Source organism: Xiphophorus maculatus, chromosome 3, assembly GCF_002775205.1.
Source record: "Xiphophorus maculatus strain JP 163 A chromosome 3, X_maculatus-5.0-male, whole genome shotgun sequence".
In the NCBI taxonomy this organism is placed as follows: domain Eukaryota; kingdom Metazoa; phylum Chordata; class Actinopteri; order Cyprinodontiformes; family Poeciliidae; genus Xiphophorus; species Xiphophorus maculatus.
The window spans coordinates 28,253,311-28,276,217 of record NC_036445.1 but is presented as its reverse complement, the minus strand read 5'-3'; the positions used below and the strand labels follow the sequence as shown (position 1 = coordinate 28,276,217).

The 22,907-nt window shown below is 40.1% G+C and overlaps 1 protein-coding gene across 3 annotated transcripts in view; it reads right to left on the bottom strand.

Annotated features, from left to right (window-relative positions):
* Positions 1-22,907, bottom strand: part of zfpm2 (zinc finger protein, FOG family member 2) — a 169,040-nt gene that overhangs the window by 57,156 nt on the left and 88,977 nt on the right. For 2 of the 3 annotated variants that reach the window (XM_023330746.1, XM_023330748.1), the window contains exon 5: positions 4,824-4,935. In XM_023330746.1, coding sequence (XP_023186514.1) covers positions 4,824-4,935 — 112 coding nt within the window. The remainder of the gene's footprint in view (positions 1-4,823; positions 4,936-22,907) is intronic. The other variant, XM_023330747.1, reaches the window with a different exon arrangement.

The following is a 22,907-nucleotide window of genomic DNA, read 5'->3' as shown; positions in this document are numbered from 1 at the left end:
CCAGCTGCAGTGTTCATCATTCCTCTTGTTTATCTGTACAGAAAAATTCCCCACCAGTTTCTCTCTGTCTTGCTGTCTGTCATCCTCTCTCTCTCTCCGTGGTCTCCAGTGTTACTGTAACATATAATTACTCTGCAGACTTGCCGCCTGTTCCTATAACTTCTGAGGTTCAAAGCAACCGTCGGAGTGTGGAGGAGAGAGCATTGTGGGAGTTCCAGGTGGATTTCTCGATAATGAGTTAGCGCAGTGGTGGAGTTGAGAGTTTTAGTAATGGCTGGCTGCTAAGGCTCTTCCTGGGAGTTTAATGTAAAACAAACAGGGCCATGCTGACAGCCTGGGAAAACCAGATATTGCTCCTTTCCTTATTTCCACTGCAGGGCTCTTGCTGCCCCTTGCTGGAAGAAAGGGAACAGTTAAGAGTACAAATACCTAAAAAAAAATCTCTTTAAATCCCTATTTAGGGCATTCTTTAATAGTTTTAATGCTTGCCTTTGCCTGTTCATCCGAAAGAAGCTTTGGTCAGACTGTTGAAACTGCACAAAACGGGAAATCCCAAAGAGAACTTCCTGGTTGAAAATGGATCGAAATAGCTGCCCACTAGCTAAATTTAGGATAGATTGGGTTTGGAAGTGAAAACAAATTGGATTTGTAAATGTTTTGGGTGTCTATTAAAATATGGATATGGTTTATTCAAGGTAAAAAAAAAAAATGGGCTGGGTTTAAATGTAGAACGTTCTGATTAGAACTATGTTGATTTAAATCAAGATGAGTTCAATAGTTTCATATTTGATAGGGACCAGGGGTCCACGTGTTCCAGACATGGTTTTATTCTCCTAACTTTAGAATCACTGGTGTTTAAAAAAACATATATATATTTTTTTATTTTTACCCCTCCAGGGGGTCTTTTGTGGGCTCTAGTGTCCCTTATATGACAGTAGGCTGACAGGAAACAGGGAAGGAGAGGGGGGAAGACATGCGGCAAATGTCGTCGGGTCCGGGAGTCGAACGGCCGCGTCGAGGACTCAGGGCCTCCAAATACGGGTCGCGCTAACCGCTACGCCACCACGGCACGCCCATATATATTTTTTAAAATACATCTCAAAATCCGCTCCTCATCTGCCATGAGACATCCTGTAACTATGACGACACAAAGGCGATGCCACTGGATCTGGCTGAAAGTTCTGATTGGTGCTTTTTTGAGAAAACATATTGATAAATGAAATATAAAGAAACAGCACAAAGTTAACTCATTTATTCTAAATCACAAAATCTGTAGTTCTGTTTTACTTTCTCTTTGGGCTTCTAGGCATTTCTTCAAGATTCCCAGACTTCTTCAGAAACAATTACACATTTTTTAGTTTGTGTTTTATGTGTATTGCCTATTTATAGCTTTAAATCAGGGCTAGAGATCGATTTAATATAGACAATGTCGATGTGTTAAAACACACTAAATCTCTGCACAATACAACAAGTTCTTGGAACAGAGACTGAGAAGAAATACGGAAATCCCAGGACAGAGCGGCCGCCACAAGGGCAGAGCCACTCGAACCAGTCACCGCTCTTTATTTAGATATTCTCTCCCCAAAGACTCACACGGGCAAACATCCAAAGTGAAGTGCTACTATCTTTGCAGGCAGCCTTAAAGAAAACCGCGACCAGTGAAACGTGAGCCAGAACACATTCTGTAAGCAAACTGTGCATTGAGATATTCACTGTTTTCCATAAATAACGCATCTCGGGGAGCAATGAAGCAGCCTACAGAGGGGAAACGGCACCGGAGTGAAGATATTAACAATCCGGGTATAAAGTTAGTTCCTGTCAGACTTCTGGGAAGGCGCCCCCCTCCCCCAACCCCTCCTTAAGTTGAGGAGGGAGGGGAATTGGGTCTTTCACTCGATATGAAAAACCCAATTCCAGCTCAACTTCAAAACTGAAGTGAAAATTCAATACTGAACCCGACAAAGATTTGAGAGTTTCGGCACTCACTTTTCAATGTCACCTCCGGAGGGGCCGCACAAGACGTATAGATTGAAATATGTAAAAGAAGCCGATGGAGAAGAATGAGCGGCGTCATAGTCTGGATGCAAGAGTCAAACGCCGGGCCGTCATCAAACGCTTCAACACTTTCAGAACTTATTCCAAGTCCTTGTAAGGGGGGGGCAGGGGAGAGATAGCCAAGAGCAAAAAGGTGGACCAATCTTTGGGAGGAAAAGAAATAAAAATAAAACGACGTCAAGTCAATTTATCTAAATCTTATTGGCAAAAATTACTACAGAGCTCTGTGAGTCGAGGAAAGAGTTACAACTCTGAGAATAGTTGATCTCAGATGGTATAAAAATGATTTTACAGCCTATTTTCTATTCACTATAATGTCGTAAACTTAAAAAAAAGTGTGTAGCATGGTATAAGTACATACATTTACATTGACAATAAATAGTTGCCTGAAACATACTTTAAGACGACAAAAGCTTTTCAACCCCTATTCTGAGACTTAAATTAATTTTTTTACATTCAACATTTTCTCCATGATCATTTAGCATTATCAGTTGGCAAGCATGCTCTGATTCTTGTGGAGGGATTTAGGGTAATGAACTCAAACGGTACAACACAGAACGACTCTCTCCAGGGCTCGTCTGGAGATCTTATTGTGTTTAATTTAATAAGGTCAAGCTAAAAGTGACAAACAAAGGAACTGCCAGCAATACCCCACCGCGGTGATGGCGCTCGCCCGCATTGTAAGCGATCTTATCTCTGGAATACATGTACGAAAGGCTGACAATTGTGAAGTTGCTGCTGTTGGGGGAGAAGATAAAAAAAAATGTGAAAAATCTTGTTATTGCCCTTTTTTTTGTTTCATACAGTCAGCCTCTGTGCATCAAGATTAGAAGATTTTTTAAAAGAAGTGCGTAATCTTCTTTAACAGCTTATCAAAACTTTAATGATTCGGTGATAAAGAGCACAAAGTTAAGTAGCCGGTTAAGAGGATAACTCCCCAGTGCAGTCTAGTGATTAGTAGATGAGAATTGGGAGACCGAAAATCCGGGTTGCAAATCCCACTCCTGCCACTTATTCACTTTGAGGGAGAAGAAGCTCCGTTTCAGCTTTGGGGGTATTGTCACGGGGTAATCATTTTTGAAAAGTGATAAATGGAGCCCCCTATTCTCCCTCGCCCCTCTGGGATCCGTTGCTCAACTTTATTTACGTATTTACTGTGCTGTGTTTCTGCTCAGTGCCCGTCACGACTCACTTTTATTATATCTGCTGAAGTCTCCTGCTTTCATGAGAAGTGAGGTTTAGAGGCTTTTAATATTTTTTCCAGAAGACATCAGCACAATATGTTGTATGATAAGATTGAGTACAAGTTCACTTTATTACAGTATTAAAGCTACAGTGTATAATTTTTAGAAACAGGGTTTTTTTTTACATATTTGTTACAACTGTCACAATGTCGTGACAGTACTGCATGACACACACACAATCTGTGAAAAATAATCTGGCTCACCATTCCCAGCCAGAAACAACCAAACTGTCAATTTTGCTCATATATGCGTTTCACCTGCCCTCACGCTCTGCTAAGCTACAGCTAGCTCCCCACAAGAGAGCCCGCAGTTATCGCTAAGGCAAGTTAGCATGTCCACAGTTGACTGCAGATAAACAGGTTCCCTGCAATTATAAGTTCTTTCTCTACCATTAGCACCTTTAGCAGCATGTGCACAAGCACTAAGACCCTCCTCCTGGCTCTGATTGGTTGTTTCTGAAAACACAGAGTCAAAAAGATGTTATACCGCCACAATATGAAAATATGTAAAAAAAAATAATAATAATACAATAAACATTGTTTATAAAAAGTACATACTGCAGCTTTAAGGGAAAAATTTCACACTAGAAATGTCTGATGTAACAGATTTTTTGAAATAGCTTGTAGTTTGCTAACTCTTGTATTTAAAGCAAAGCATTAAATAGGCACCATCTAGCTAATGTTCTGTTTTTTCTTTTTGCTACTCTAAAAAAAACCCTGAATTGGTCAGATATGAGAGAAACACAGAGGCCAGCTGCCTGAAGGTGCCCAGCAATAGGTAGGGGAGGGGCAGCACTGCATTACTCCATCCTTCATGGAGCTGTCACTTTCTCTGCCTTATAATTAGAAGGCCTTTAAACCGGTATGATGGATCGTTTTATCGGTTTTGAAGCAGCATTGTTAAAACGAACCCACAGACCAGGAACCTTCTCCATCCTAATCTCTGCTGCACAGTTGTAAATAGTTACATTTCAATGCTTTTGCATTTTATACATCCTATTTTTGTAAAAAACAAATTTAAAAAATCAAAGATAGTTGCATTTTCTCAACACATTGAGATGAGTCCTTCACTAGTATTGTCTTTTTAAGTCTCTGATTTATCTTAGATGTACAGCTTTGCTCTGGGAGCAACTGAACCCTTCTCCTCTTAAGCTTTCCTCACTATCTACTCCATGATAGTGATTCACTTAGTGTAACTGAGGGGGGAAAAAATAGGGGCATTAATTACTTTGTGAGATCTTAAAGACCATTAACTTTGTATGTCAAGTGATGTTTCTCAGTTCCTAATCAGAGTTTTAGTGATATTATAAATGACCTTTTGGATGAGAAAAGCAGATATGGCGCTAAAAGCGGCTCGGCACGCGTCCTTGTGCTGATGCAATTATGTGTGAATGTTTGCGACTTTGAGGAGCGAGGAGAGCGAGAAAGAGAGGAGGGAGACGGAGGGGGAGGAGAAGGGGGAGTTTAGGATTGTGGCGTGGCGAGGTGAGGGGAGATAACGGGACGCCGGAGCTTGCTCGCTTACCTTTGCTGTACACCACACAGTTGTTTTTGTTGTCTTCTGCTCCCTGCCAAGTCACATCCAGAAGCCACCTGGGGCCGGCGCTCAGCACCACCGGGACCGTGCTCTTCGTCTTCTGGTCAAGGACAGATAACAGACACTAATCATTTGCTTATTTTGGTGATTAAACAAATATTAATAAGCACCGAGTTACGCTTTCGGCTTGCCTGAATGGCCATAAAGAGACGATTTCAGGAGCTAAAACAGCATGCAACTTCAGTCCAGTGAGGAGAATGTAAAAGTCATGGATGTTTATGTGCATGTCTGTATGTGTGAAAGGTGTGTCCCATTGGTAACATAAACCACAAATACACGTAGGCGCTTGTGTGTGTGTGTGTGTGTGTGTGTGTGACTGCCTCCAGACAAAAGCTGCAGAATGGGTTGGAATGATGACAAATCGCTGCAAAAGGAAGAGCAAAAAGGAGAAAGTGAACTTGGTGATCCAGCATCAGATGGTCCAGATTAGGATGAATACACCAGGTGTCCAGTAATCACACAAAAAAAAAGAAAACGGAAGGAAAATAAATAGGATGGTGACTTTCAGAGAGAAGGAAGTGAGTGTTTTGCGGTGAACTTTGGGCACATTGTGCTGCGCTATCACCAGGATCTCACTATTTCCTGAAACAAGCGGTGGAAGAATTTAAAGAATCAGTATCCATTTCAAAGGGCGATTGAGGTTAGGGCTTTTATAATATGCCGGAAAATTATTCTGAATGTGTAAGGTCGTTTTTCTTCTTGGTCAGAGGTCAAACGTGGACTTTTATTCTTCTAAAAGGAGAGAAAAAAAAATCTAACAGCGATAGAGATAGAGAACAAGGTCCACTGTAATACATTCCCATGGTGCAGTGTCACCAGATTCTTTCTCTGTTCTGTTTCCCCAACGCCTTGCATACATATTTGTACCTTTCGAACTTCAGCATGTTGTCACATTGTAATGAGAAAAATCTTTGTGTGCAGACTTAAAGTGACACAAATCAAGACATATTTCGATCACTTTTAATTCCAAAACAGCTCAAGCTCAGTCATATTAGATGAAGAGTGTCTGCTAACATCTACAGTAGTTCACTAATGGATCTAGATCTGGACTTTGACAAGGTCATTCTAAGCAGATGAGTTTAACATGTCTTGTTCTAACACACCTGAATCAAATGTAGGGGCTCAGATACCCTACATCTGACACTGAATCCAAACCCACATGACATTTCTCGGCTTTTTTTCATTTGCTAAACGGCTTGAATTGGTAGCGACTTCGAAAGTGACTTAAAAAAAAGTCACTTCTTTAAATCAGATCTCCAGGGATCTGCTATTGATCCCCGGAGATTATTGTGCAAAGATGGAAAACAAACCCTCAGCATCATTTTCATCAGACTGAAAACAACAGACTGAATATATTCAGTCAGAGGCTTCTTCGGAACCGGTGTAATGCAGACTGCTACAGGAGATTCTTCCTGCTTTGATAAAAATGTGGATTATATGATTCACAACTTTTAATTTCCATTTGGGATTAACAAAGTACAGCTGAATTGAATTGATAACTATGTCCCAGGGGTATGAATACTTTTGCAAGGCACTGTAACTCACTACGGTGCCCACATTGTCAGAAATCTGAGGCCACTACTTTCTGACCATGCTACCTTCCCATCCCTCTCTTTATTGAGACGCTACAGAAATAGTTTAGCTAAGAAAAAAATAGGTTGGGTGTGCAAGCTTGACACTTTGTTTCTTTCTCTTTTTTCCATCTGAGCGAGCCAGGGACAGGACACTGTCCATCTGACTAATGCAAGGAGAAAAAAAAAAATACAGCCCTCTCCGGAGCTTTTCACTTACTTCTCCCCCGCAAAAGGCAACAACCTTCAAGGATAAATGCAAATGTCACTTGAGCATGTTAAAGGTCTGAATTGGCACAGATATGCACAAGAGATGAGCGCAGTGCCCCCACCACCCCCCTTCCTCCTCCTACTCCTCCACCCACCCGTGTCTCTTTCTATGAACTCTGTTGAGTCGGAGGCTGGAGGACAGATTTCTTTTTTCTTTCCCTCTATTTGAAGAGCATCATTTACAAAAAGAAAAAAGAAAAAAAGCAAACTGAGCTTCTGGAGCTGATAGCAATCTGATCTGTGTGCAAAATTAAAAACAACAGTAAGAAAACAAGACCTATATATATATATATATATATATATATATATATATATATATATATATATATATATATATATATAACTCTGCGTTGGCAAGACACAGTGCCAAATTGATCAAACACAGACAGTAAATTGTGTCTGTTGATATTCTTAATACTTCCTGGCATCTTCTTATCCTGTGCTGGCAGCAGATGAGAGAGAGAGAAAGAAGAGAGTGTGTGTGTGTGTGTGTGTGTGTGCGTGGGTGTGTGTGTGTGTGTGTGTGTGTGTGTGTTGGGGGGGGGACCTCTGTAATTTAAGTCATCCACAATTTCACATTTCAAATTAGCCTCACAATAAAGTCTTCTATCTCTGTAACCTGAAAATCTCACACCCCTGTCAAAGGAGCAGAGCAGACCGGCCGATTGTTGCCAGGACGACTATCTGAAATGGGAATCAGATTAACCCTTTCTCAGATCTCCAGGCTGGAGCCATCTCTTATTCAGGCAGCGAGAGGGGCCCCTTCTGCCATCTCTGCACGCCTGCGGGAATTCATGATATTCCAGCTGCTTGCACCATCTATTGCATTCATGGGAGATCTTCACACTTGTTATTGAGAGAAATTCGCCTTTCCTAAAACTTTTTTTTCCTTTTTTTTTTTTGAAATTCTCTAATTTAGGTATCAGTTTCTTTTATTTCCTTTGGCTACATTTTGTTGGAAACTTATCAGCAACAACCACCAACGCCCACCTCCCCGTTCTCCGCCTCCACACCAAATGCAGATTTACATAAAAATAAATAGCTAAAATATGTGCTTTTGAAAAAGGCGATGCACGCACACACACACGCACACCCTCGCACACACACATGCAGGTGCCACCAAAACAAAGAGACGAAGGCACGCGACATATTTGGGATTATGACGACGTGGCGTCGGAGCGTCTGCAAATGCAAATGGAAACATTTGGGTGACTGGGTTGAGTGTGGAGCTTTGGGTAAATAGGCGGCGCGTTGTATGAGCAAGCGTTTAGGCATCCCTGACTGGTTGCCAGGGGAGATTCTAGGATTTCTCAAAGATGCGTAAATGAACAATTTTTGATGACGGAATGACGTCATAACATGATATAAAACTGAAAAAAAAAAGTCAAATTTGCATTATACCTCTGTTTTAATTTTTCAATTTTAATACACAGACTGTAGCACGCATGCCTAATTTTGTCGTCTACAAGTAGTGCTTATTCTGCTCTTTCTACAGTAGCAGGAGTACAACAAGCTTGTTAACAGGTTAGGTCAGTGGTCCATCCATCTAACCATTTGTTTAAAGTTACATGAAAAAAACCTAATGTGTCTTTGTTGTCAAACAATTCCACATTAACTAACGATTGTTAATTTGAGTACATTACACACAGTAGACATAAATGTAGGTGCTTAATAGACACTAGAGCTACATTTGTCCTAACCGGGCATCCCACCGATTACTAGACGACACCACCTTATGGGACAAATATACAACAGTACTCTACAACAGATTGGATAAAATCCACAACAGATTGGATAAAATCAAAAGCAAAATTAACTGCAGGTTTAAACATTGAGCTGACAACATTTTGATTGGCTATTGTTCTTTAAAAACCTGCCCAGAGCCGCTGATGGAAGCAGCTTGTTCTTCTGGCCCAGTTCCTATTTGGTGATTGCAGTTTGGCAAAGCACCTACTTTAAACCCTCAGAATGTAAAAAAATATAAGCGGTCTTGAAATGATAACTTTTAAATTCAATGAATATTGTAATACTGGTATGTGACCCAAGCAAGACAGTTACAAATTTAACACTTGTATCACAGTGAAAGAGTTGCAAATGTTACTTTTTTTTGCCCTTATTCAATCATTTTATTCTTAATATGATTAATTCATTCTAAACTGAGTAAATGCTGCACTTATCATTCAGTATCAGTTTAACAAACTAACAGTTATCGCTGCGGGAGCCTCTAAGCTCCCATCTCTGTGCACTCTGTTCTGGTTTATCCACCTTCCACCTTCACTCCAGTGGTTTCAATACTCTTCTTGTATTTTTTTTCTCCCCACTGAGCTCCGTTACCGTCCACCCCCTCCCCTCCCCTGTGTAAGAGATACAGTGACCTAAACAGTGTAGTCAGCTAGGAAGTGATTACAAACTGATGCTCCAAATTCGCTGTAAAATGAAAATCAATATTTCCACAAGTTGCTGCAACATAAAAGATAACCTTCATTGATTTTTCAAGACTTAGGTGCCTCTGTGATAACATCTAATATAAATTTTCAGCCACACGGATTTGGATCAGAGCGGAGCCGGGGCTGAACGATAAGTTTCCGCGCACATCTCTCAGACCTGGATTTTTCCTCTTTCTTTCTTTTTTTCTTCTTCCTCTTTTCCTTCTTCCAAGCCAGGACTGCACTATTTATAATTGGCCCTGTGTGAGCAAAAAGCTTCTATCAGGAATCTGTTCTAATTTTTATTACTGAGGAGCTAAAGCCTGTTCCAGATAATTTGGAAATTTCAGGGGGAATTGTGATAGAGCTGATGGCACATCCAGTCTGACTCCAGAAAGGAGCTAACCTGTAATAGCCTCTGTGGCTGCGCTGATTAAATGTTGCCATAGATGAAAGACCTGCCATCACTGCAATAAATTAACCAATCACACAAATCCCAAGTCGCTACTAATCCCTCCTTGATACCATGATCCTCTGATCAGCTGAAGGAGGTGAAGAAGAAAGTGGCTTGTGACACTCAGCCTTCTCCTCCTCGCTCCCGGTTTCCCCGTGTAAACAACGAGCTAATGATATCACGGCTGACCATTTCACCACCACCGGCTACTCTTAAACCGCTTCACGGTCAGGGCAGGTGAAATCGATACGGACCTCGGTTGGGAATGATTATTTTCCTCATCACAAGCACCTCTCTCCCCGACCCCCTTTCCCTCCAACAAGGTCACCGCCTGGCACTGTATCCGTCTTGATCCCACAGCTGCAGGATTTAGACAACTGAGAGATCAAAACCACTCAGTCTGAATATATCAAGACATTCCCCGAATTCTTACGGCTCCCGCCTGGTGTGAACGCAGCACTGTTCTAATAAAAAACAAGACCGGCTTAAATGAATTTAAACGTGTCGTGAAATGTGTCCTGTGTTGACGTAGGAAATTCTAAGACTCGGAAAGAGGAGGGCAATATGATTCAATTTGACAGCGGAGCACTAAAATATGTTATTTTGGGAGAAAAAAAAATCGAGATCATAGCATCATCCATAAGGACACATTCTGTGTATTGTGGCTCTATGCTCTTTATCAGACTCATCAGATTTATTTAGATACTTTTCCTTCATAAGGTTGACCTAATAACTCAGGTTTCACCAACTCACATTTAAGGCTTTTTAAGACCATTACGAATTAAATTTAGGACATCTATCATGAGAGAAATGTACAAAGAAATTTAGATATATTACATAGTAGTGCTAAGATTTTTAGCAGAAAGCACGTAACATTTTATGGGTTGGCAACAAAAGCGGGCCAACCCGCTTTCCCATGGCAGATTGAAAAAAAAAATGCTAGCTAGCAAGCAAGCAAGCAGCTAGTTCCTGGTAACCTCAACTGCCTCAAATCAAAGACCATCATGGAGATGTTTGCACACGACTAAAACATTTGCTTGACAGAAAAGTCCCGCAAAAAAAATTAACTACATGGAAAATATGAGACTAAATAGTCCTGCTGTGACAAAACTTAAGACTTGTGATTAACTTATTTAATGACAACTAACATTTCTTAGGTGAACTTAAGGCATTTCAAGGTCTTAATTTTAGGTACACAAATGTAAGACTTTAATGAATGATACCCTGTTACTGGTTTTAAAGATTACAGTAGTAAGAATTAGCATCGAATTCAGCAATTTACCAAGTTTTAGTAAGCCAAAACTTAATAAATGAATCAAAACTAAGAACCCCCACTGTTTTCTGACAATAGACACATTACACAACCTCATGAGCTTTTATTTTTAGCTTAAAGAAAAACTTTTGGATTTAAAGCTAGTGCCTCAATTCAAGAACATGCAGTAAATTGTCTATTTCACATGTTACAGTAAAAGAAAATAACAAAAAGAAACATAAATGGACCTAACAGGTCAGAGCTGAAAAGAAAAAAAAAAAAACTGTTATCAGCCAGGGAAAGCCTGATCAGAGGCTAACTAAATGCAAATGCAAATACTAAAAACACTTGAAAACATGGGACAGTTCTCAGGTGTGGGAGCCTTATGTCTTGATTTTAGACATAAAAATGACTTTGTAATTGCACAAGTAAGGTTTTTTAAAGATAATTTGTTTTCCCTGTAACACGGGAACTCAGCCATTAAAGGCCTAGCGGCTAATGCTAAGTAAGCTAGCTGGATATCTACAGTCTTCAAAATGATTTACTTCGTCAGTTTAACTTGTTTCCCACTATGCAGCTGGACTGACAGGAGTGTTGACACGTCGTCAGGAAGGACAAAAGCTATTGGGTGTCCTTAAGTCTTGAAAGTTCTTAAAAGTTGCTAACAGACCTCAACACCAAAGTGAATTGAGAATGGGTCACAGTGTGTGTAGATAAAAATTAAATAAAACTAGCGTCCATTGCGACACGTGCTGTTTTTACAGAAGAGTAAGAATGACAACATCCTCAGACATGAGTGCAAGATTTATCACCCGCTGTTTATTTGAAAAAGTGTCATTTGATCTGAGAACTTCTTAAATCCAGAAGCAAAGAAACATTGATTTTGCATTAAGACACTTACCTTCCTTCAGACCTACACAATAAGAGATTTACTCAAATAAAATGCTCTCTAAACTTAAAATGTCTCAAGACTAATTTGAGCTGTTTACAATAAACAGCTCGAATTACTTTGAAATTACAAATTAGAAAAAGTAACACTTCAGACAATATGTGTGTGTAAATGTCTGCCAATATCTGTTATGAAATTATGAAAACCGTTTCTTACTGAAACTAATAACAATATTCTTAATAACATTCTGCTGAAGTTAAGCTGATAACCTGAGATGAATTTGCACTCGATGATCTTGACACAAAATGTCTGTGCTGTATATTACCTGTTAAGTGAATTACACTTTAGGTATGACAGTGCATGTAATTAATATGAACTGCTGTAAAAGATGTCAACAGATGGCAATATTTAGCAAAAATAAAAAATGATAGTCATGTCTGTGATTTTACTGTAAAAATGATTAACGATGTTATTGTTGCCATGTTGCGACACTCAAGTCCTGTTTTAGAAATGAACAAGAACACACACACACACGCGCACGCACACGCACACACACACAGAGCGATGTATGAGGAATGTCTAGTTTCTATGTTTTCTGTTTCTAACATGGGAGAGAGGATAAAGGATTTGTACCTGTTCTACCAGTCAGTTTACAGCAGACAGCACACTCACACCTTGATAACGTCCGTTGCAATTAGTTGTTCAGTGCGATGAAACAAATTGCATGTGGTCAACTGGAAATTTCATTAAGGGAGATTTTCCTCTAGCCCTTGTTATCGCTCTGCGTATTAATATTTTCTTTAGCCTCAAGGATGGATGAATTGCAGAGGTCTTTTTTTTTTCTCAAAGAAAAAAAAAGAAAAAAAAAGCTAGGCCAACCCTGTAGTCTGTGCTCTCCCACAATCCAAGTTGTGTGTAAATCCTAACTAGGTTTCTGAAATAACAACATCCTAACTACAGTGGCAAAATGCCTGCCTCCGTTTTTCTCAAGTCTTCCTTTGAGTCACTTCCTCCTCTTTTCTTTTTCTTTTATTTTTAAACGACAGTGGATACATCTGCCGAAATGAAAAGATAGCTACGCTCTGCCTTCGTCCCGTTTTTCTCCCCCCCCACCTCCCTTGCTACCTCTCTTCCTCTTTCTAAGGCTAGAGCATCTGCTATTGGGGAGACTAAATAACAGAAATATGCAGGAATCGCACACTAATTCCCTTCAGAGATAGATCTTGGCTGGTGCCCTGTCATAAATCAGAGAATTTTCGATATGAAATGAGGCAAGCTGCTCTAATCATTTCTGCATTTCAAATTGGATCACTGGCTCAATCGCTTGGCTTTTTAAACTGCTTGCCTAAGAGCAAATGTGAGGTGGGAGATAATTCAGCTGAAATCTCTGCCTGCTCTGCGCGGCAGTTAGTTTACTGCTTGAGTGCAAGAGAATGTGTTTTTTTCGCTCCCCCCCCCTCTTACCCCCTTTCTTACCCTCTTCCTCCATCTCTCTCTCTCTCTTTCTTTCTTCCCTCAGCCCCATCTTTCCCTTTTCAACTTTGTTAAATTGACTTTTCATTTTAAAATCGATTAAACTGAGAGAGAGTCACCGCTGTTCCCGGAATCTTTAAAGGGACACCCATCACATGTGCCTTTATTTGGCTGCTGCTATCATGGTGCCGCTATGAGCGGTAAATATTTTCTCATTTAAATCACCTTTTATCCTGCTGACTGGACTGTAAGCATCAAAGTTCATGTGCTGCATTCGCTATTGCTTATTTCGCTCTATTGAAATGCACACAGTGCTTGTATTTGTGGCGACTACGGGTGGCGTGGCGCGTTTTCTGTATGTTGGGCCGGGTTTTTTTTTTTTTTTTCCCCTCGTAGCGTAATGAAGCGGACTGATGACAGGCTGTTTGGGTTGTTGATTAAGAAGCGGTGGTTAATTGTAAATAGCACAGCCCAACATTATGTGGTCTTGAATCAGGCGCCAACTGAACTGGAGAAGTGACTTTAAACCCTAAGAGCTTATTTAAAAGGTAATGAACCCCCTTCTTTCTTCACTCTCCTACATTTACTTTCCATTAAGTTGAACTATTGAAATAACTATACAGAGAGTATAAAAACTCTACGAATGCCAGGTTTGAAAAATGAATAGAAGATAAATTATGCATTATTCAACTGAAAAACATCTGCTATGTTGGGAAAAGACAAAAAAAAAAAGAAAAAGAAGATGTAATAACCTGGTTGCATCGTGTGCAGCACATTCTTCTTAGGAACACAGCGACTATCAATTACAGAGAAATTTGTTTAATCTGAATTAAAGTTCAGCTGTCCTAGAAAGACTTTATGTTTCATTTGTTCTTTCACACACTTTAGCTAGAGCCAGTATTCGCAGAGAAATTAGTAGAGGATAAACGTTCTCTCATTGTACAAACGTATCAGTCAGGAGAGAGGCTTGGAAAAAGATCCATTCTGGAAGTGAAGAGAGTCGTCAATAATTGGTGAAAATATGAGAAGATGGCAACATAAGGTTTCTCCTTAACTGACAGAAATCCTAGGTGGAAGCTGATCTGGGAGGATGCGCTGCAAAAACACAAAAAGTCCAGTTTCTAGTGCAGATATGTTAATATTTATGAAATAAGACAAACCTAACTTACAAATAACTGTTCAGGAATAAATAGGAGTTTGTTTAAAATGAATAATTCCTTTAATATTTATAGGTGAAATAATCTGCCAGTTGACCCAGTACAATCAGCATGTCTTAGCATCTGTCAAAATGAACTCTCTACACAAAAAATGTATAGTTTTGGAGAAACCATGGCCGATTGTTAAACTAAATCGGACATAAAAACACCTGAAGACGTACGAGGACAGGAAATGGTGTCGCAATCTGATAGATTTGTAGAACTTTAGCGAGGCAAAGCAAGAAAATGTGACCAGATCTAGATGTTTCCAAAGACTGAATTCTGAAATTGAATAAAAAAAAGTTGCTTAATAAAGTTTCACAGTCTCTTTTATTATTTACCTCCAAACAGATTTGTTTTTCCGTTGAACTGTACAGAATATACGCCAGACTAAAACGGTGGAAACCTATTGTTCCCCCCTCTTTTCTTCCGCCGCAAAAACCTGGCCTAAAGCGAAGGTGTGCAAACTTTTTATGTTCACTGTATTTCATTTCCACCTTCCTAAGGCAAACAGTTTCAATATACCCACCTTCCTTTGTGAAAGCAAACTCTACAACCAAAGGCGTGTGTATTGCTGTAACTATCTAAAAGCGCCTATGTCCTGACGACTATTTGAAGTCGTAAACAAGTGAAAGCCATATTTGTAATGCATGTGCTCCAGGACTTAATCATGTCTCGGAGGTAGAGCACACACACACCCACATGTAGAGTGTGTTTGGCTTCGGTCAGGGGGACCAAACACAGCCCTGTCGCTTCACTACTCACTATTTGAATTACTCCAAATTTCCCATTTCAATTCCTTTTGGGAAGAACTTGTTTGATCTTCGGCGCACGAGTCAAGTCTGACTCCCAAGCGGCAGGAAGCCGCGTGTGGAGAACATAATAGAGAACCCCAAGTTGGTAATGTTCACCTGCATGGATATTACCATGGCCCCTGGGGGTCAAGGTGGCAGGTGGCGTATTCTCTGGACAGATCATCCCCTTTTTTTCCCCCCCTTTTTTCTTTCCTCCTGCTTGGAATAAACACGCAGGCTTTGGGATTTCTTCAAAGAGGAAGAAATGGAAACTCAGGAGCCAATCAGTCAATGGGGTCACAACAAATCCCTGCTCTCATAACCACGCATGGAAGACTAGGATCAGTCAGAGGCAGTAAATAAAGACAAACAATAAAGTAGAAGACATGATGCTTGAATAAAGCCTCCGACTTAAGATAAACCTTGGTGCCCCCCTTTAGGTATTGGATTTTAATATTCTTTTGAACTCCCTGCTCTTCACTTGCGGAGTTAGAAATTTCAGGATGCTTTAGAAAAGCATCTAGTGTGTGTGATTTTTATATTACGGAAGACTCACCCCCAGTTTATACATTTCAATGTGACAAAGAGTTCAAAATGGCACCGAGTTAACTGCGGTTTAAAGTGCAACAGATTGAAACGTGACTGGAGGTTAAGACAAAAGAGAGGAAACGTGAAAAGTTGGAACTGCCTTCTAACGACGAACAGAACCGGCGAGTAGCTGTTTGATATCTGCACCACCTAGCCACCTTCTATAGTCTGATCCCTGCGTGCACTTCAGAGAAATGGGGTCTTATTAAATCCGCTGCATAAAAAAAACCTCGCAATATTTACACCGAGTTAAGTAAATAAGATAAAGATGGTGAACTTGGCCCTCGCCGAATGAATTAGACTTGAACTTTCTTATCAGAGGCTCAGCACACGCACCGTTAAAAGATGGGTTTCTCGAGCTGGAAACGGTCTTTGTTACCCAATTAGTCTGCAGACAAACCCGTGGTATAATATTCCTCCTTCGACAGCCTCGCACAAATCCATCTAATGAGGCGCTGTTGGACCACCAAGGAGAGGGAACAGACACTCTCCAGACCTTCATCTGGCTTTAGCAACGATCAGATTTCTTATCTCTGTCGCGGACTTCCTCTTTTTTTTTTTTTTTTTTGTCAGAAGACTGGATTTCTTCTGCTTGGTTGTTCATCCGTCTACAGACATTTGGACTGGGCCTTTGTCTTTGGTTGACCCCGAGCCAACAAGGCTGGAAAAATCAAAGGCGTTAAGGCAAGGTTAGGGGACAGGGAGGACTTATCAAGGTCTACCAGCAGGGGTTTGCATCCCTGTAGGGTGCCCATCCTTTTTGGAAGAGGGAGCTAAGCCTCTGCTATTTTCCACTTTCCTCTTGGCCAGTGTGACCAGAAGGAGAGGGTCGAGTAAACCTCTTTAATTTCTAATAGTGACCTGCAGAGACCGGCTGGATGTAAAGAAAAAAAAAAACATCGAGTGCCTTACTACGATCCGTTTCCCACATACAGCTAAATTAGAAGGTTGTTTCTTCAAGGTCTGCCATCCTCGTCTTCCTTTAAACATTTTTTTCAGTGTTCTCTTTTGCACTGGCACACACCAGGCGGCCGTCAGGGACTTGCAAATGAAAACAAGGAGAATTATGTCCAGCTCTTCTCAAGAAACTTGCTTCAACATAGTATCCCAAATTACAGCCATGACAGTGACAGATGGCAAAGCAGCTGGCACCACTCAACTTTGTTTCTCTTTTCCTTTCTTTTAGCTCCTTCCCTCTTATTCCCTCCTCTTGCACCTTTGCTGCACTGGAGGGTCTGTTGTGTACTGAAGTGGTGGATGATCGTTCATTTGGGAAGACATATTGCGTGGTTGTAAAACAAGGCGATATGCGTGAAGCCAGGGACTTCTCGGCTTCGCTATTGTGGCCTTAAAGGCATTCTGTAAAGACTGAGACGGAGCTTTGCTTACTCGTTGGCTGCGTTAAGGCTCAGCAGATCACAGTGAAAGAAGTATCTCAACCAAATCTTCCACAAAACAGTTGTCTGAGTTCATAAAACTCCTGCAATAAATATGTGAGTCTAATGCCAGCCCAAACAGATCTCTAGTTCTTGAGTGCTCATGTTTATATTGAGCTGTTGTTGCGTGGTTTAAACTTCAAGAAGCTTCAAGAAGCTTAGTTTAGACAGTAAATCCCTGAACTTGAGCTCTTACTTAACCCTGATGGACTGAAAACCATCGAGGCGGAAAGATCCAGTCTCTGTCTAAGTCCACTAGTGCATTCATAGAAAACAACACTTGTACCTTTTAAAGTGATAGGAGTTTTTCCCAGTTTTTTTGAAGATTTGAGTAGAACCACATTGCCCCTCCCCCACCTGCTGCTACACCCTAATGCCCAGCAGGCTTAAAATAGGGCACCTACACCTTTTCCTTCACTTGCAAGAGGCTCAAATCTGGCTGTTGGGGAATATTTCAGGTCAGTAATGATGTGGGAACCACAGAAGCACCTACCTTTCTTATTAAAGTGACATTTTTATCATGCATGATTTTTTGCAACATTTTGCATAGTTGTAACTTTTCTGCTTAGAGTAATTACATCAAATTCTGTATTTTTGTTCTGCAATTTCACATGACTGCCATGATATTTTTATCCAAGGTGTTCAGTCTCCTACAGGGTCATGTCTAGTGTTGCCCCAAGTGATTCAATCCTAAAAAATAAACGATTTTATTGTCCCCCCAACACATCGTAGCTGTACAATAAGCAGAAATATCCAGATTCTGTGTAACATAGAACATAAACAGGGTGAAAGTGAAAGAAGTCTGCGTATTCTATAGTTGAAACACTTTATTAGAGGATAGAGCATAAATACATCTATATTCAGTAAATGAGAATATGTCTTCTGATGAGGGTCATTTTTCAGATTAAGAGCAGTTTTTTTAATGCAACAGCCTTGAAGCAGATCTTAAATAGACTCTTCATTAAGCCCACGTTTTCTGTATAATTATAATTCTTTTTTATTTGTCTGATAAAAGTAATCCTAATCTTAAGTGTCATGTCTGCAGTGGCTGTAAGCAGGAAATCATCACATTAACAGAAATGAAGGTGTGAAAACATCCCTATATATCTGATTAATCTGTATTGCTGTGAACTGAGTTATTAAAAAAATAAACCTTTTGACAATATTCTAATTTAACGAATAGGATTGCATATTATACATAGACTAGGCTACAAAAGGCCAAACTTTTAGTTTCTTAAATCATAAATGATTATGAATAACTAGCATTATAACATCTAGTGTGCAGCATGAGTTTGAACACTTCCCAGGGAAATATTGTTTTATAAAGTAGACTAAGACATATTTCAGAAAGGACGTTTGCCAAACCATCATAACTTGCAGTTTGATGACTTTTACATCTGGAAAAATTATCAGGTTAATTATTGGACGTTTGAATAACTCTGAAAAACGTAATTTACTGCAAAAATTTATAGCACAAGCCAAATCATATTATCACTGCCAGCATTGTCCGAACATTTTAGTTATCTTAGAGATATTAGTGAGTCATACTTCAATGAATTATAGGATTTCTGCTAACCACGTTATGATTGGTACAACTGTGGGAGCTCAATGAAACTTACATTAGCAGTCTAATATAATTCCTACGACAGCCACAGTACACTTTATGCGCCATCACTTATGTGCTAAATCCGATGTTATCAAGCTTGATAACATCGGATTTAAATCTAAAAAGGCGACAAACTATAAAGTGAAAAGACAAACGATTGCCTCCTTTGTGTTTGTGACGTGATAAAGTCACTGCATGCTGGGCTTCTTCAGGAAACCATGCAGCCATTACTGTACAGTGAGCACAAAGCAAATCAGTGGGTCCTGTTCTGCTTATCAGGGCACCTGCCATTTCAGTTTGGGTAGTTGTGTTGTGATGTAAGGACAGCAAAATGTCAGGTTCACTTGTAGATCAAGTCAACCATGTTTTATCTGTCGAACAGTGAGGCTCAGCTGCAGCCGGAACAGGTTGGCTGGCTGACTGTTTCACGGCTAATGTGCGGAGCAGTGGGCGGCTGTGACTTCCAGCTATGAACACAGAAACTTTAAAGGTGTGGGACTGGGAAAAAAAAAATGTCAAAAACGGCAACATGCTTTTTTTTCTTCTCCCTTTTATATCTGACTCACTCACTGTTATCGATATTATGTGTTCAAAACCCCAAAACATAAAGTCTGCTTCAGCAGAACGCGCTTTGATATTCCCTTTTTTTTTCCCACGTGGAGTCACGAAAGCCATCGGCAGCCCAATCGATAAAAATCTCAGGGACACCACTGAGTATGGGAACGCCGGCCAGATAATTACCATTTTACCCATCTGAAGAGACCCCGGCTCTGATATTGGTTTAAGCCCAAGAAATAATTGATGCATGCAATCACAAATTGGTTCTCCGCCTAAAATTTGGGCCCATTATTTCATTAGACGGAGCCGCGTTCGGCTTGCCAAAATTATTTGTGTGTCCAACACAGAAAATTTAAATCCTGTTAGTTGTGATAATGTCGAGCGTTTTCGAACCATATCCAAGACGGTGCGACTTTCATGTGCAAAAGCAAAGGCCACGTTTAAACGCAAATATAAAGGAAATGCGCAGACCTCAGCCTTTTTTTTCAATGTTAAGTTTATTTGTATGTTTGTATTTTTTGCATATTTGATGAATGTGCGTGCGTGTGTGTATGATTTAGCAGCTATGCTACAGAGAGGTCCTATCCTGGGGTGCCTTCTTGCATATGTAATTGGATGTTACTGTAAATAATTGCTTGGGCATGTGCCAGTGTGATGATGGTTTATGATTTGCGTGTGTGTGTGTGAGTGTGCATGCAATCTTTCTGTATGTTTGTCTGTCTCTGTATGTACTCTGTGTGTGTGTGTGTGAGAGAGCACATCTGCCCCATCCGTACTCCACTCTCAAGTCCCACTGATTCTCCTTTCCAGCCATGTTGAATCCTCTTTTCCTTATCAGGCGAGCCCAGGCCTGCATCAGGCTCTCCTTGCTATGACAGAGGCTACAACAATAGGCCTGCGATACCGCTGCTTAGCGCTGCGTTTCGGAGGGGAAACCTGCCACGGGCGCAGATTAACTACAACACACACACACGCCCGCACACACGCACACATACACAAAATAGATTGCAGCCTCCAAAACAAAACATTTTTCAGAATGCCTCCTCTTGATTAATGAAGCAATGACAAGAAGAAAAATATAATTTCTGAAACAGAAAAATCTGCCACCACTTGTTAAAGTTTAGGGGTAGCTAACAATAAACATAGCGGAGGGAGAGGGTGGGCACAAGGGGGCTGAGATAAATAGCGTGAGTGATGGGGCTGAATAATTTCCGAAGCGTTTTCCAGGCCCATATTCCTAGGCTTGTACAAAATTACACAATAATCAAACCTCCGTTGGTTTGACAGCGTGCGCCTCTCTCTCTCTGTCCCAGGTGAAAATCGGGACAGTATCTTGACATTTTTGCTCTTCTGTAGTCTGAGAGCCGAAGCTCTCTGTTCACAGCCAAGAGCATCAGACGCCGCTCCTTCCCTCCCACTCGCCACCGCTTTCACGAGCGTCTGAGACCGAAAACACGTGTAAAGATGTGAAAACGCAGCATGTGTGTGCGTGCGTTGGCGTGTGCGTTGGCGTGGGCGTGTGTGTGTGTGTATGCAGAAAATTTACCAGCTGCACCTGATTCTGGTTCACATTGCAGCAGACTACCTGATCCTGCTTCAGTGTGAAACTGAACTCTGGGCAGATTTCGACAGAAAATGACGGCTTGTTTTTCTTTAGGTGAAGCAAATTCCTATTTTAAATGAATGTTTCAACAAATGTTTTGAGATAACGTTGAAATTCACTCTACAAAATTTTACTTGTGATATGAAGTGTGAATCTTGGATACTAATGTCAAAATCTGTGAAGGGTTAATTGATGTTCCAGCTATATGGGAGCTGTGGGCCAAAACCAAACGTTCCAACAAGATATGGTGTCAAACTGATAAAAAAAAACAACAACATCCTTTTAATTAATTTTAGTAAGATGCCAGCAAGCAGCTGCCTTTTCATTACAAATGCGAACAAAACTTTGTCTATATTCCCGCTAATCACATGTGAATATGTTTGTTCACAATAAGTCATAAAAAACATGGGGCGTCATCATCCTCTAACTACTTCCTGTTGCCTTCTTCATGTTTTGTGCCAGTGGAAACCTTTGGATTGCTGATCATGTGACTTGTGTGACATGGAAAAAAATGTTTCCATTGGAATTTTGTGAAATAAACCAATTTTAATATGACAAAAAAAAAAACAACCTTTATAATAGCACCAAAACGTTTTTTCAACAAAAAACAAGAGTTGTTTTGAAACTGCCGTGTTTTTATAAAGTAAATTCATTCCAAAATGTCAAAATGTGCAATTCTATGATCGATGGAGACACAGCTACTGACAGCTAGTGTTTTCTCTGCTTGTACGGAGAACCAAACAACACAGCGTTACCCCACCCCCACCTGTTTCTACACATTGTTGATGGAAAGAAGGTTGGTATAATTTCATAAACTAAATAAAAAAAAACAAAACATAATCTCAACTGCAGCTAAGATAATGTAGCGCAAACTATATTTTAATATTTATAGAATTATGTGCAGTATGTATTTTAACATGCGTACATTTGAGAAATATCTAGAAAAGATTTAGTAAAGGTTTTAATGAAAATTTCTATTAAAAACAATACATTTCTGTCTAATACTCTAGTGTTTTCTGTGTAATTAGTCAACGACATGCTCAGGTAGCTGGCATGCAGTCAGCAAAGTAACAGATGCAACTTCCCAAGAGTATTGATGTGAATTGCTTTACCTTAATAAGAGTGATTTTGTTTATCAGAAATATTTCTAAACTGCCAAACTTTGGTGTCTAAAAGGAAAGGGAAATGTGTTGGCCACAGGTGGCCTTCATTAAGCCAGCTGTGGGGCAGCCCGTAGCAGCATTTGGGCGAGGGCCCTCACTGTGTCCCTCTGTGCTCCATCAAGTCAGAAAAAAACTTTGGTCGGTCACTCTGGATGTCATTGAAGTGAGTGTAAGATGGTAGGGGTGTAATGATCATCTTTAATAAGGCTGACCTGCTGATTTTAGACAGAAAAGTTGATAAATATAGCAACAAAGTGGAGAAGATCATCTTGACATGCCAGAATCGGCCGATCTCCCAAAATTAAGAAAATTGAGGCATATTTATCAGTGGGCCCCTAAAATAATAGCACTTTCCATAACTACTGGAATCCATGCTGTATTTTGGTACCAGTTTTTTTTAATCATACCTAATTCTCACTAACACATTAAAAACTATTGGATTTAGTGGCTGTTCTATATTTATGTTTAAATCTCTGGATTACGATCATAACAATAAATACATGACACAGTTACGATGTGTTGTATCGTTTTGTAAGATAAGAAATAAACGATGCTTTTCTGTTTAAAATAACGTAAATTAGATTACATTACCTCAACTCCTTCATTATCTTCGTTACATCCGTTTAACCTGCTCATTTTCAGATTGTTGCCCTTTTCTTCCAGGCTCTTGTACGATTAAATCTGTCATAACAGTAAGCCGAGCTAATTTAATAAAATTAAGACAGAAGACAAG